Here is a 15,374-nt window from a genome sequence, read left to right as displayed (position 1 = left end):
TAGGCACTCTAGGTTTTCCTTTGGAAAGTGTGCTTACCTTCTAAACTATGATAAGCTTATTTTTACCTTTCATGCTGCCCATATTTACACAGAAATAGACTGAGGCCTGTACTAGTACACTGGAGATACTAAAGTGACAAATTGCAGCAGCTAAGAACAAAGCAGGATAATTCCAAGCTGGTCATGCCCATTGAGTCTGAGTGGTCCAACTTTCCCCAGTGACTCCTGTAGCCAGGAGTCACCCTTAAAGTGGAATTTCTTATCCATGACAGCCTGGCCCAGCATCTAATATCTCTACCTAGCTGCCTCCATCATACTTCTACTTGGTGGTCTTAGATATTAAGAGAGCTTTGCTTGGGAGGCAGATAGCAGGTAATTGGGATTATATCCCTTGAGATTTGGGAACCAGGCAGGAGGCCTCTCTAGAGTCAGATCCATGACTGAGAATGGGGTGAGGGTATGATGTGAACAGGGAATTCAGGGACACCTGAACCCTATTTATAGCAGCAAGGATTCTCTAAAAGACCAGCCAAGGAAAACTAGTCCTGGAATACATGTCCTCCCTCTGTATGTCAGTCCATGGGCCAAACCTTGCTACGGAGGCTGAGGAGCCAAGACAGAATTAGGGAGAACTTCTGGGTCCTGGTCTAGCCCTAGAACCTGTCTGGCTTCTCTAAAAGCAGCCAGATGAAAGTGCTGGGTGCCAAAGCCTTTCTCTGATGTGAGTCTGGGTCACTCGACATCACAGAGGAAGTTGGGATTGGAAGTTGGAAGGTCTAGATAGAGTAAGGAGGGAAGAAAAGAAAGGGAAAGGGAGATGGAGAAAGAAGATGAAGATAGGGAGGGAGAGAGGAGAAGAAAGTTTTGGAGAGAGGGCTGATTCAGGCCATGCTTTAACTCTTCAGGTTCTTGGAAGGAAAACATTTCTAAAGAGATCAGTACATGTGGGCCATATATGTTAGCTCTTTTCCTCTGCATATGGAAAATTCTATCCACCAGTACAGTGCAATGAAAAAGATTATTTGCCTTTGAAACTGATTTTTTTGGGACTGAGTGAGTGAGAGGATTCTGAGCATCCTTGCCCTGGATATAGCACTCATCCCTGCCTCCTGCCCCTCTGAGGTGGAGACAGCTTCTCCCTCCTATCCTCTTTCAACCTCCCTCCATATTTCTTTGGCTGTGGCACAGGTCCAAAGGATATGGCACCTGGTTCTACTGAAGAAGGGGCAGGCCAGAGATCAGCTTACATGGTAGAGACTGGCCCGCATCATCTGGAACTGATCAATCAGCTTCTTGTGTAAAGGCCGCATTTCTGGGTGCACAAACTTCTCATGAACAGCTAGACCAACTCCAAGGATATGAACCTATGAGGGTGTCAAACAAGGTCTTTCTGTTAAGCAAGGAGAACCTCAGTCATCTTACAGTGCCTGGCCCTTCCCACCAGCTGTAGGCCTCTAAGTTTTGTAAGCCATACCTGCTCCTGCATGAGCTCCTTGAGTTGGGTGATCTTCTCAGCGTCTCCTGGGTGCTTGGTGATATAATCTTTATCAAAAAAGGCCTGTGAAGTCAAAGGCCAGGTCAGGAAGACTTCCCAGGACTACTACCTAGATGGGGCCCCAGAGGCCTGACTCCAAAGGTGTCCTAAAAGGTAGCCAGGCTGCCACCTCACAGGTATATATATCAGAACCTCCAACCTAGCCTGTTGAAAACTCTGGCAATCAGAGATATGTTTTTCTGCCTGAGAAGGACTGGAGATGGCTAAGTTATCTGAGCCTGAATGCTGGCCCTAGATCCTCATGGAACCTGGATGGCTTGATTAGGACAGGTAGGACTGGTGGGTCCAGAAGTGGGGGCTAGCCTCTTAGCCATCTTACATTTCACTTTTCATGAAGGATTGGCTTCTGGTATTCCCTTGGGAGGCCACTTAACATTCTTCCAAATCAGACAGATTATCCATCTGTCAGAGATCAGGAAATAAAAATGGTAAAAAAGCTCCACCAGAGAGCTTTGCCATGGAAACAGAGTTTCAAGGAGGCTATAGCCTCATTCTGAACCATCCCAAGTTTGTTGAGCCAGGAGAGGGCTAGCTGGGAAGGCTTCCTAAGGACTCTGCAATCTTGAGAAGAGAAGCCTGAAAACTGCCTTCTCAGTCAGGCTGCCTGTGTGGGTTTGGTGTAGGGCCCCAGCTTACCTCCTGGTAGCGTGCAATGCCTCCATTGACAGCTGCATCGATAACGCCATTCAGGCACATGCTGAGCAGGTTGATGTTGCCGTGTACCTGTTTGTGCTGATACTGGCTGATCAAGGCCCGCAGCTCTTGGTTCTTATTCTCAACCACCTGGATGGCATTTTCCAAAGGGCTTACTTCCACCTGGGGGCACACAGCACAATGTCCTTCCAAGAATTACAATAATCCCTCATCATGTACCTGAGAGTAGGGATCCATGACCTGTAATGCTGATTCCCCTTCCTTGATCCTGTGAACTTGGGACTCCCTGGGCCCTTTCTACTGTTATCTTTTGATTTATAGATACTTGGAAGTATAGCAAGTAGTGAAGTATAGCAAGTGGTGACTTGAACCATGGTTTCTGATCACCTCATGGCTGCATTTGCACTGGAACTTCCTGTGCAAAGGTACAGGTCAAGATGGCTCAGTTGCTCTGGTGACAATGAAGAGGTTCTGTGCAAAAGTGCAGAGCTATATCAGTCAGGACCTTGAGCTCAGGTACCAACTCCCAGGGATAGAGAATTCTGAGCATAACAAGATAACCCTAATGTCTTGCCAGTACTGCATCCTTCAGATTGCTTGCTTTGCTGAAACTTTCCCACAAATAACCTTTTGATGAAACCAATATAATAAATGTGGATGGACATCATCCATCGAGGATGATGTCCCACCTGGCTTCAGCTTTTTCTATGTGTGCCTGTCTTTTCTCAATCCCCCATTGCCCCTCACTGGTTTCCTGAATTAACAGCCTCAGTTAAGAGATGGGCTGTGGCAGTGAAGAGCACTAGTTCTGAAATCGGAGAGCTCTGGCCTCCTGAACCTCAGAGAATGGTTTTCTCATTCGTAAACTGGGAAGTTAAAAATACTTGCTGCTGAGGGATAATGTGTGGTTTAGATGAGAGAAGGTACACAAAGCTCCCAGCACAGGATTGACCTGGGGGAGCAAAGACCAGATAGGTGGACAAAGTTCTTTCTTTCTTTCTTCAATCCTTAGAGGAAGCTCCACAGAGCCAGGGCTGAAGAAGTAACTGTGAAGCTCAGGCCCATCAGAGGCAAATCTCACCAGTTCCCTCCTCTCTACTTCAAACCACCGAGAGATGCCAGGCAAGCTGTGGGTCAGGGTCAGCGTGGTGCGCTCAATCCACAGGCTCTGTAGGAAGGGTACAGACAGGTTTAGGCAGTTGGGCAAGGTTTGCCATTCCCTACCTACATGAGGGATGCAACAGTGGTGAGTTGCCAAGAAAATGGGGCTTTCTGGTATAAATACTGCCACTGCTTTCCTAGTTTGTTCACCTTGAATTCATTCTCCTTGTCCTTTGGGCCTTTGTGGAAAGGCCTGTCGTACCGGAACTTCCTCACATTGTTGACACGATAGAAGCTCTTGACACGATCTGGGACCCTATCCATCTGCAGAACATCCACATATTCTGGAATGGGTGTCACTGCATAGATCTGCAAGTCTGGGCATGAAGTTAAGGGAAAATCCAGACTTGTCAAAGAGACAGACTTGAGTGGTTCACCTCTGTCATATCGTCAAAGGACAGAAGGCCCAGGCAGCATCATCTCCTGGCAGCAGTGGTGGAGGCAGTATCATTTCAAGGGGCAGATTAAACCCACATACAATTAGATAAATCTATCTTTCTGCCTTCTTTCCCTCCCTGCTCTTTCATTGAACCTCATGAGCACTTGGCGAATTGACCCCCAGGTCAATCCTGTGGCAAATGTGAGATAGCAAGAGTTAAGTATTCTCTGCTGCCCCTTTAAGAAAAAAGGGAGCCCATGTGATGGGCACACCTATAATCCCAGCTACTTGGGAGTTCGAGGCTAACCTCAACAACTTTGCAAGATCCTATTTCAAAATAAAAAATAAAAAGGACTGGGGGTGTGGCTTAGTGGTAAGTGCCCCGGGTTCAATCCCTAGCATCACAAAAAACAACAACAAAAAAAAAAGATGGGAAAGAGTTAGGAGAACACATACCCACCTCATGGGAGTAAGAGAAGGTTGCAAGGACCCAAGAAAACTATTTATTACAGAACAGCTTTTCAATAAAATACTGTCTGGAGTCTTTATGGAGAGAAAAATGGGATTCTGCTTACCCTCCCCATTCTGGAACAAGTTTTCCACAGTCATGGTGACTGTCATGTAAGGAAGCTGTTCAGCTCAGTGGGTGGTGAAAGGCCAGCTAATGTTTGGAATGAGATTTCTAAGGGCTACCAAAACACAGAAACTCTCTATATTTTCCCCTTCTCTATATCTCTAGCACTTTGTTCCACTCAAACTGACAAAGACCTGGGGCAATAATATTACCCAGGTAAGTGGAATGGGAGTAGGACATATAACAGATATGGTATCCCTGTGATAAAAGCCCTGGTGGGACCCCAATCACTCTGCATAGTAACTTGCTACCTGGGCAGGCCCCTCAGAACGTAGAATGGGGACTAAGGTACTGGTAGTCACAAGACTGAGAAGCATCCCCTTAACGCCCTGCTGATGACCACACATAATTAAGGGTATGTTACTCTTCTGTGAAGCAAGAGTGTCATATTAAGTAAGGGTTCAGTGATGAGGACACACACAGATTTAGGGCTGGATGATCTAAGTAAGATTGGAAGGCCATTCACATGGTAGAGGGGCAGGCTGACTGGATGGGTCTCACCTCCCAGGACCCTGCCCTCCTCCCCCTACCAAGTGTCGAAAGATACACTGGGCATCACATTGTAGGATGGCATCATCTGGATGGTTGGGGTGCTGCATGGCAACGGCTTGCGGGAACTCACTGAGCATCCTTTGCTGGAAGGCCTCCAGCCTCTCGTAGTCGTGGCCACGGCATACATATTCTTTGTTCTGTCAAACACATGAGAGCACATTCTGTGTCTTGCCTGGAGCCCCCAAACTCCAAACAGGAGTCAGTAGTTACTCATCTTACAAATGCATCCTAGGAACCTCCTCTGTACTAGGTTCTGTGGGGACAACACTCAGTTCATATCCTAAGGGAAATAATGGTCGAGGAGGTAGAGGGACAGATAAAGGGAGAATTGTGTTGTGGTATGGCAGCTCTGGGGGTGGGTACAGGCAGCACTGAGTTCTTTTCCTATGTGGAATTTCATATCGTACAGTGTCCTATAAATAAAGATTAAATTCTACTTAAAAAAAAAAAAAACTTCACTGGGCTAGGGTTGTGGCTCAGTGGTAGAGTGCTTGCCTAGCACACATGAGGCCCTGGGTTCGATCCTTAGCACCACTTAAAAATGAAGCAAAGATATTGTATTTACCTACAACTAAAAAAAATAAAATAAATATTAAAAAATTCACTAAAATAAGACTATCATAACTGTTCAACTGCTGTTACTAGGTCTATGCTCAGCCATTTCTTCAACTCTGTTTAAATTCCAGCTCAGCCTTCTAGGAAGTAGTGGAGAGAAAGGGTTACTATGATTGGGTCAGAGAATTGGCTGCCTAGAACAGGCTTCCATATCTAAACTTAGTGCTCAGCAGTTCCCACAGGCCAGGAACGAAGTGGACCATCCTCTGTGTTCTTTCAAACCAACTGTTCTCTATCCTAGCTGTATGAGGTACTTTATAGCCAAGAGGAAAACCCACTATCTCTGATGACAAACCCCAAGAGGCAGGCCTTTTTGGTAGCTACAGAATAATATAGCATATGAAAACAGAGTTGAAGATGGCAGCCAGTCCAGTCAGATAAAGCCAAATGCCTTCTGTTAACCAGTCAGTTCTTTAGAAAGAAATATTAAGTAGAATAGGCAAAAAGGAAAAGAAAGAATACAAGTTTCAATTGAACTATGTGTATAACATATAAGTTCTTATCACTACCTGAATGGACTTACCCGAAGAAAAAAAGGAAACTTCCGGCCATAGAAGCCGACCCGAAAGAATTCAGGCTCCAGGCGTTGCTGCTCCATAATGTTGTCGTAGTAGCTAGCCTCCATTTTCTGTAAAAAAGAAGGGTGATTGATTTCAGGTTGGCTTGACTGCTTTTGGTGTCTAAAGTAAGGTCTCCTAGGCCCAACTGGACACTGTCTTCTGGAAAGGAATTATGGTAGCCCAATCTAGGTGAGAAGGAACTGAGCCCTAGCCAACCTGTCTCCAGGGGGTTGCTTCATGGAAGAGGAAGTCCTCCTTCTTCATTGCCATCTGATGGTGGGATGGAGACAGGTCTGTTTACTGCAGCCCTATGAAGCTGCTCTGAATGTCCTCCCAGGGTGTGGGCTCAGCCCCATGGTCCCATGAAGACTTGAGTGACACACTTTTTTTTTTCTTTAGTACTGAGGATTAAACCTGGGCCCTGTGCATGCTAGGCACTGACCTACATCGCCAATCCTTTTAATTTTTTTTTTTTTTAATTTTGAACTGGATGCAGTGGCACACACTTGTAATCTCAGCAACTCAGGAGGCAGAGGCAGGAAAATAATAGAGTAACCCCCCACTGGGTATTTAACTCAGTGGTAGAATGCCCCTGGTTTAATCCTAAGTATCTCAAAAAGAGTAGGCTGGCCTTGAATTTTTGATCCTCCTGACTCATCCTCTTGAGTAGCTGGGATTATAAGATGTACCATTACACCCAGTTGAGGGGCACATATTTAATATGGACTTTTTCTGTCTAAGAATTTCTGGTTTTGATTGATACTATACCAGCTGACACCTGATGGGGGTTGCTTATAGCTGCCTACCAACAATTCTCAGTATCATTTGTTCCCATTAGTCAAATTCCATCCATTCTTGTTCATCTATCATCTAACTAAAGATGCTAACAATAGTGAGGAAGGCTCAGTTGCCAGAATCCCTGGCACTGCTTCCAGTTTAGGAAATTTAAACTTGAAAAGTCTGTGATAGCATTATCAAGGTTAGTAAGTTGTTTTTTTTTTTTTTTTTGTCTTGACTGACTTGATTTTACATTAGAAGCCAACTTTGATTGGGAAGACAATTCTCCTGAATTCAATCAAGCCAGCCTGCCATGGAGCAGTGACCTTCAAAAATCAGTCAAGAAGTTACTTCTGGGGAACCATGCCCAAACTCCATCTGGACCAGGGAATAGAGGAGAGTTAGCCACAAGGGTGAGGGTGCAGGGAAGAGTAAGCTGAGGACTGTTGGCCTCTTTTTGCTGGTGAAATCAGTGGCTGTTAGGATTCAGAACCCAGCACCTACAACCAGGAAAAACTTGGTGCAGACCTTCAAAGTCCATAGGACATCTGAGTTTCTTTTTGAATACTTTGCTTCAAAGAAGGGGGCAAGGACAACGTACAAAACTGATAAGTTAAAGTGGGGAAGCTCTTATAATAAAGTTTTTAGATGAAGCATCCTCCAACAAAAACATTTCAGGAAAAGCTTCTTCATATAGTTGAGCTGACACCCCCTCCTTAAAACTCCCACCCTATTGAGCCTATATTGGCCTCTCCCTTTCCTGAGCACCAGTGGCCCTTAAGGGGGCCAGATCACAACATCATTTGTCTGGTGTGTGTTCTGGTTTCCCAGTCAGACTGCAAGTATTTTGAGGGTATCATCATAGCCTCTACTTCTCCTGTACTGCCCAGAGCACTAAATCAAGGTCCTTATGCCTCACTCAGAAACTTATGTCAGGAAAGTCTAGGCACCTCCTTCTGGGCTGGGGTAGGGGAAAGGGCCAAAGCTCACCCGAATCCAGCTGAGGCTCTGATAATCATAGAGGCTTTCATACTGACATGCCAGTTCTCTGCACAGTGGAATCCCAAATTCCCAGCTCTGCATCAGAAATGGAAACAGGGCTTTAGTATTTCAGACATTAAACACATCAGACAATACAACAAAAGGTCTCCTGCTAGCTCCAATTCATATGTTACAAGGAGTATACACTTTAAAATCAAGGTGCAGAGCATGACAAATAAATGTGGCTTTCTAGCTCAAGCACAGCTTTCTGGTTTCTACTAAATGTTTCTGCTTCCAGACCTTTTTCTGAATGCCTCATCAATGTACATTTTTCTGTACATTTCCATTTGATTGCTTTGAAGTTTTCTTAATTTTTCATTGTATTAGTCTTGATTAGATTATATATAAACTGCAAGAGGGCAGAAACCCTATTTAATTTATCCTTAGAGCCTAGAACAATGGCAGTCGTATATCAGGGTTTACTAAAGGTTTAATAAGTTAATAAAGGGAACACAGAATTATAAAATAAGGTTACTTAAGCTCAGAAACAAGTAGGGAAACCAAGAAGAATGTAGCTACCCAAGGACTTGGTAGTACGCCTGGGACTTCCTTTTTTAAATTAGGCTTCAGATGATCCTTGCCTAGTCAGGTCCCAGGCTGTTTTGTAATGTGGCTCCTGCTGTGATTACAGGATCATCCAACAGATGCTTGAGGAAGGCTATAGCGGAATTCATTAAAAGGCAATATTGTTGATTTCTCTCACTTTTTTTTTAAGTTTAGTATTTTCTCTTTCTAGGTTAGACTGGGAATCATCATTTTACTTGATATTTTACCCAGGCTTTTCTCCCTAACTTCTAAATACTAATTAAAATTTATTATAGGAAATTTCATGTATATAGAAGAGTAAAGAGCACAGAATAATGAACCATAGGTACCCACCATCCATCCTCAATACTGATCAACTCAAGGTTGTTCATGTATCAGTCACAGTCCATCTATTTACTCCCTCCCATAGTTTCTGAAGCCAGTCTCAGATATCATGTAACATCTCTACCAATAAAAGTATAATATGAATCTTTAAATAATGACTATTAAAAATACTCTTGGAATAGCATCAGAAAGAAGGAAAAGTTTCATTTGAGGTTGTAGTTTTCTAAAAGAGCTGATTATTTCTATCCTTTGAAGCCATTAATTCCATATGGATTGAAACTGAAGGACCAATTAAAAATCCTGAAACAAACCCAAGAGAATTTTAAATAGACCCTGGCTTTCTGCCCTGATACAATGCCTCTGCCTCAGTGAGCCAGAAAACCTCTTGTACCACCATATCACAGCTTTCAAGGGGACACATGTCAGTCCTCCCTCAGCTCCAAGTGCTGCTTGGGCAGGTTGCAGCCAACAATTCATAATAGGGTCTTCCTGGCAGGCAGCTCCATAGGGGCTGGCTAAGAAACTGAGCTATATATAGACTTCTGGCCAGCCCATCAAGAGCCACTCAATGGGGGACTGCTCATTTAGATGATGAGGGCCCCAAATGGGACTAAAGGCACTTTTCCTGCTGATGGTAGGTCCCTATAAAACAGATATTTTCCATTTAATCAATGCACATCTGTCTTGTTGGTATCTCTGCCCTAAATTTAAAATTTATTCTTTTTAGTTCTATACAACACCAGGATACACCCTGATATAATCACAAAAGCAGGGAACACAACCTGCTCCAACTCAGTCCCTAGCACTCCCCTGCCCCACTTCCTCTCTCCACTCCACCCATCCCTCTTCAATCTATTTACAGTTTACTTTTTTTTTTTTTAATTAGAGTCTTGTGGATTCACTCAATGCTGGGACCCACCGTGCCACGTTCATGCATACAAAACGCTACAAAATTCAGTCAGATTCATTCTACTGTTCTTCCCTTTTCCTGTCCCTTCTTGGTCTTCCTCAATCCCTTTCATCTACTCTACTGATCTTTCCTCTATTTTGATGAAATTCCCTCTCCCCCCCCCTTTTTTCTCTCTCTTTTTAATCCCTGCCCCCTTGTTTTGGATTAGCTTTCGCATATCAGAGAAAACATTTGACCTTTGACTTTTGGGGACTGTCTGCCCTATTTTGTAACTTGCTATTCTAAGGTGCTTCCCTCTTGCAATTGGCTTCAGAGTGAGGCAGGACCAACCCACCACTCTGCCAGTCTTGAGGGGTGTGCTGAATCACTGATAGGTCTGGGAGCTTTTAGAGTTGCCTCTGTTTGCAGATAGGGAATGTTTGGCAGGTACAATGCATCCTTTTTTTAAAAATTTTTTAATTTTTTATTTTTTTAATTTATTGTTGGTTGTTCAAAACATTACAAAGTTCTTAATATATCATATTTCACAATTTGATTCAAGTGGGTTATGAACTCCCATTTTTACCCCGTATACCGATTGCTGTATCACATCAGTTACACTTCCATTGATTTACATATAGCCATTCTAGTGACTGATGTATTCTGCTGTTTATCCTATTCTCTACTATCCCCCTTCCCCTCCCCTCCCCTCCCCTTTTCTCTCTCTACCCCCTCTACTGTAAATCATTTCTTCACTTGTATTATTTTTCTCTTACCCCTCCTTTCCTCTTATATGTGATTGTGTATGACCCTGAGGCTCACCTTCCAATTCCATGCGATTTCCCTTCTCTCTCCCTTTCCCTCCCACCTATCATCCCTGTTTAATGTTAATCTTCTCTCCTTTAGGCAGGAGGCAAAGCTAACTCTAAAACCCCTTACTAATGCCTGAGACCCAGTTGCATTTACTAGCTCTGGTAGATATGTGCCTTTACACATCCTTGTTAGCCCCTCAAAGAAATAGCATTAAAGTTGCACTAACCCAGGACATCCTCAAAAGTCAAATAGAACACGAAGGGAAAGGCCTGGGTCTCAGTCTGGCATTCTTCAAAACTCAATACCCATGGTATTAATCTTTTCTAAGGATAGAAATAATATACTCTTTTAGAAAAATAGAATCTCAAATGAAACTTTTCCTTCTCCTGGATGATATTCAAATAGTATTTTATAAAGCAGTCCTGGGGCTGGGGTTGTGGCTCAGAGTGCTTGCCTAGCATACACAAGACATTGGGTTCGATCCTCAGCACCACATAAATGTAAAATAAAGATATTGTGTCCACCTAAAACTTAAAAATAAATTTAAAAAAGCAGTCCTTCCTTATTTGAAGATTCATATTATACTTTTATTAGTGGAATTATATACACATAATATCTTTTTAAAAAAAATATTTATTTAGTTGTAGATGAACACACAGTATCTTTATTTATTTTATGTGGTGCTGAGGATTGAACCCAGTGCCTCACACATGCGAGGTGAGCACTTTACCACTGAGCTATAGCCTCAGCCCCATACATAATATTTTAGCATAAGTCATTCCTTCAAAGGATTGCAGGTCATAAGTGAATCCTCAAGCAGGAGAGCTCAAGCTTCTCCTGCCCAAGATGATTGGCTTAATTCTGATGGTCTTTGTGCCTGACAAATAGAGGCGAGAGACCTCTGTCTGGCTTCTTCTGTCTGTTCCCTCTACCTGAAGATGAAGAATCAACTCCCATTTTCAAACCTGATCCTCCTTCTTGAAACTTCACTCTGCTTGTGCCCTGTCTCTTTGAAGTTTTCCCTGTCTCCTGGTTTGACTGGGACAGTTTGCTCTCCTGCCTTGGAGCAAGTTCCTAGATTAACCTCACTCTAGGAGAGAATGGTCAGACTAGGCTATGGTCATGAGTCTCTTGGGTACCTAGAAAATGAACATGGAACCAAAGGAGATTGGTTTATCTATTTAAAGCAGACAGCAGAGATGCTGGAAATATGTTCAAGAAAATTCAGTGCAGGGTTGGGGTTGTAGCTCAGTGGTAGAGTGCTCGCCTTACATATGTGAAGCCCTGGGTTCAGTCCTCAGTACCACATAAAAATAAATAAATTAAATAAAGGCATTATGTCCATTTATAACTAAAAATATTTAAAAAATTCAGTGCAGGCCTGACTTATGAGGTAGGGTGTGTTAGCAGTGCTGAGGGCTAGACCTTCTACACCAGTAGCTTTCCCTTACTCTTTCTTTTTCTGTTTTCCTGTTGTCCAAGGTGGCTTTTCTCTTGGTGCCAACATCCCTTCCCCACAGGAGCATTTTTCCTATAATGGCAGGTTTTGCTTTTCTGGAGCCATTAAAAACCGAATGCTTTTAAGAACTGGTTAACCTCAGGGCTTGATTCCACTGGAAGCTGAGGTACAAGAAGAGAGAGGGTGGACTTTGTGTACAAGACTAAGAGAATAAACCTGGTAAATGCCCCTTGGAGGATGAGCTCACGAAAAGGTTCACTGAGTGATTTATACCAAAGGTAGAGTTGCTGGATGGATTAGGGAAATGCCCAAGAAGGTGGCTTATAGAATTTGCTAGTCCTTTTCTTCTTCCTGTCCATTTATTGTACTTAGTCAGGTTTTGTGCTTTACTCCTTACTGCATATTAATACTGCTTTCCTATGTGCTACTATAGTGTGGAATGAAGAAGGGGGCCATTAATACTCAAAGGTCCCATCAGCAAGCTCAATAAAATCAGGATAATTCTCCACTCTGCATTCTGTGCCCATGGAAAGAAAAGAGGGGAATTAATAATAAACTAAAGCACATACATACTGATACCATGCTTATCACCTTCCTTCTGGGCCAGGAGGGCTTGTGCTGGTTATGTGGTTATTAGTAGCTCCAGTTGGCTGGTGCCAGGAAGACATGCCCACAAGTGTGCCACTGAGGGACCCTAAGTCAGGTCTTGGACCCCAGAAGGGGAAGAGGCTTTGAGTTAGCATGGTAAACCAGGTATGTAGGTTGACTGAGAGCAGAGCAAGAGCCTCTCTTATGGGCACAAAATCTTCTGCAATTTTGGAAAGGTTCTTGCTTCAGTAGTGTACTTTGTATGGGTGAATATTTTCTTAGTGAATATTTTTGATATAGAAGCATTCAGTGTTATTTAAAAATGAAAAATGTTTTCTGATTTATGGTTAAAAGCCATTAATATTTAAATCTTTCTTTCTGGTGGTGAAAAAAATTCATTTTAAAACACTAGTTTCTGGGCTGGGGATGTGGCTCAAGCGGTAGTGCGCTCGTCTGGCATGCGTGCGGCCCGGGTTCGATCCTCAGCACCACATACCAACAAAGATGTTGTGTCCACCGAGAACTAAAAAATAAATATTAAAAATTCTCTCTCTCTCTCTCTTTAAAAAAAAAACAAAACAAACAAACAAACAAAAAAACCCCACTAGTTTCTATTTGTTTGAGGCAGGAGCTTAGCCACTATAGTTCCTTTGATGGATCCTATTTCAAATTTTAAAATGTGCTCAAAGCTGAGTAATGAGAGAACAGTTTCAACAGAGTTATATACACCCGTCTATCCAGGGCACCCAACAGTAGGTATTCAGAGGGCCTAATGAGAAGCTCTACCAGAGATGGGATCAGGATGGCTAGGATGCCCCAAAGAAGCCTGAATCAGCACTGACAGTTCAACCAGAAGCAAGTTTAATTTAGAATAACCCCAATATGAGAGAAGACCAGACTGTAGGTAAAGGAAATTAAAGACAAGAACTTATACCAACAACAGACAGTGCAGGACTCCTTTGGCTATGGTTACCATCCATTCATTTTTACTGTTTACATTTTCTTAAGCATCAAATTAAAAAGCCACATTAATTCTTCAAGTATATATAACACAGACAGTCTTCAAGTATATATATAACACAGGTTCCACAAACTTCTGATGTAGGAGCATTAGTATTTATAGATGTGCAAAAGCTGGTATGTGGGGTTGTCTCTTACTCCTACAATTTGGAATTGGCTTCCAAGACATAGAATTAAGCTATTGTTTTTTCCCCTCTGGAGAAAAATAATGCTTCTTTCAAATCTGATGAACATACATGGGTACGTAGCCATTCATCCCTCCTCTGCAGCTGTTGCCAACCCTATAGTGTCAAGATGTCATGTGTCACAGAGGCAGATGAGGGGATAAAATGGCAGCCTAAGGATACCTACCTTGCCTTTGTTGAAGTAGTGGATGATCTTCCGACACAGTCCCTCTTTTCGTTGCCATTCTGTTTGAGATGGGTAGTGCAGGAACTCTCGTAGTGGCCGGTCCTCCCATTGCAGCAGCTCACAGTAAAGGAGTAGGGTGAATGCAGCCTCTGTGGAAACAGGCAGCATGGAGGCTGAGGGTTTCCTTTCGGGGTCTAGGAGAAGCCTGGTGCCAGAGGTCCATGCTGAGCTGAATACCAGGGCAAGGCACAAGCAGCCCAGGTCAGAGACACTGGATACCAATGTGAGACAGTAGGGCTGCCCAGCATGAAGGAGCCAGAGATCCTGGTAGATAACTTCCTCCCAAAGCCTGGTCACCTGTTCTGGGCTCCAGATAAAAAAAATAAAGAATGGCTCAGCTACCTAAGAGTCTATGCACAGGTTATCCTGCTTCAGATGCACTGATGTATCAGAGAGCTCTTGAGTTCCTGTCTGGTCAACTCAATACAGCTTTCTTTCCCATCCTCTCAGAACTATTGGATAAACACCACTAAGGCTTCCTTCACTTTTCCCTAAGCCACCTTCAATGTCTCTAGCTCCATTTTCTACCCTCAGCATAGTCTTGTGACTGACTCCTTTTCTCTCATCATTAACATTTCCGAAAGGGCCAAAGAGTAGGAGTGCGAATGATATTAATTGTGAGACGGGCCTGGAGTCAGAGGTTCCATTCCTGGAAGAACCTAAGTTAACAATGAACCCAGAGTAGAGGTCTGGCAACAACTGATTCTGTATGTGAAACAATTAGGGAGAGTTACATTTTTAAAAAGAGACAGCAGCTAAGTAGTATGGTTGCCTAAGTTTCGAGAGATGAATAACACTGAATTATAGCCACTGTTCAGGGTCCTCATTATATCATCTTTCTTTCCTGTTCTATTTTCTCACTTTTAGTGGGTAATTCTAAGCTGGTAAATTAATTAGTTCTAGCTTCTGCCTAGCTTAAAGGCCCTACTCGATCCTGCTTCCCATAATTATGAAGAATCTTATTTTTAATAAACGTACCTACTTTCAGTTGTAGTGAAGTCCACTTGCTTGTGGCCACTTTCTAGGTTCCTCCTTATCCTTGCCTATTTGCCTTTGCCTGCTACCATTGAAACCTCTTGTGAGGAATGCACATAGCTCCTCACAGGGTGGGGAAGCCTTTTCTCTGTGGGGACCAAGGAGCCTTTTATCTCTGTGGCATCAGGGCCTCCCTTTGTAGCTCAGGGAACTCTGTGAAAATTTTTTCCCCATCTATATTTTTTCTGATGTCATTCCAGGAGCCACCAAAGAAAAGGCTTAGTACCTTTTTATCCAGATTCCTGAGCCAGCCTCCCAGTCATGGTCTAGTCCCTGAGGAGTTTAGCAAACGCCTCTTTTGACTCATGGAAATTATAAAAATATTTATCTTCACTGCCCTTTTAGAAGGTTGCTGGGATCA

At 43.2% G+C, this 15,374-nt stretch overlaps 1 protein-coding gene across 1 annotated transcript in view; it reads right to left on the bottom strand.

Annotated features, from left to right (window-relative positions):
• The window catches only part of DOCK3 (dedicator of cytokinesis 3), a 695,231-nt gene that overhangs the window by 16,692 nt on the left and 663,165 nt on the right, over positions 1-15,374 (bottom strand). The window contains exons 38-46 of the mRNA XM_081301421.1: positions 13,919-14,067; positions 7,878-7,964; positions 6,074-6,178; positions 4,931-5,072; positions 3,521-3,687; positions 3,291-3,377; positions 2,192-2,371; positions 1,475-1,558; positions 1,248-1,364 (exon numbers count right to left, since the gene is read on the bottom strand). Of these exons, the coding sequence (XP_081157547.1) occupies positions 1,248-1,364; positions 1,475-1,558; positions 2,192-2,371; positions 3,291-3,377; positions 3,521-3,687; positions 4,931-5,072; positions 6,074-6,178; positions 7,878-7,964; positions 13,919-14,067 (1,118 nt within the window). The remainder of the gene's footprint in view (positions 1-1,247; positions 1,365-1,474; positions 1,559-2,191; positions 2,372-3,290; positions 3,378-3,520; positions 3,688-4,930; positions 5,073-6,073; positions 6,179-7,877; positions 7,965-13,918; positions 14,068-15,374) is intronic.

The sequence above is a fragment of the Spermophilus citellus genome (assembly GCF_964194105.1).
Source record: "Spermophilus citellus genome assembly, chromosome: 7".
NCBI classification, from domain to species: Eukaryota; Metazoa; Chordata; class Mammalia; order Rodentia; family Sciuridae; genus Spermophilus; species Spermophilus citellus.
The sequence above is the reverse complement of the archived record's forward strand: the minus strand, read 5'-3'. Positions and strand labels throughout refer to the sequence as shown.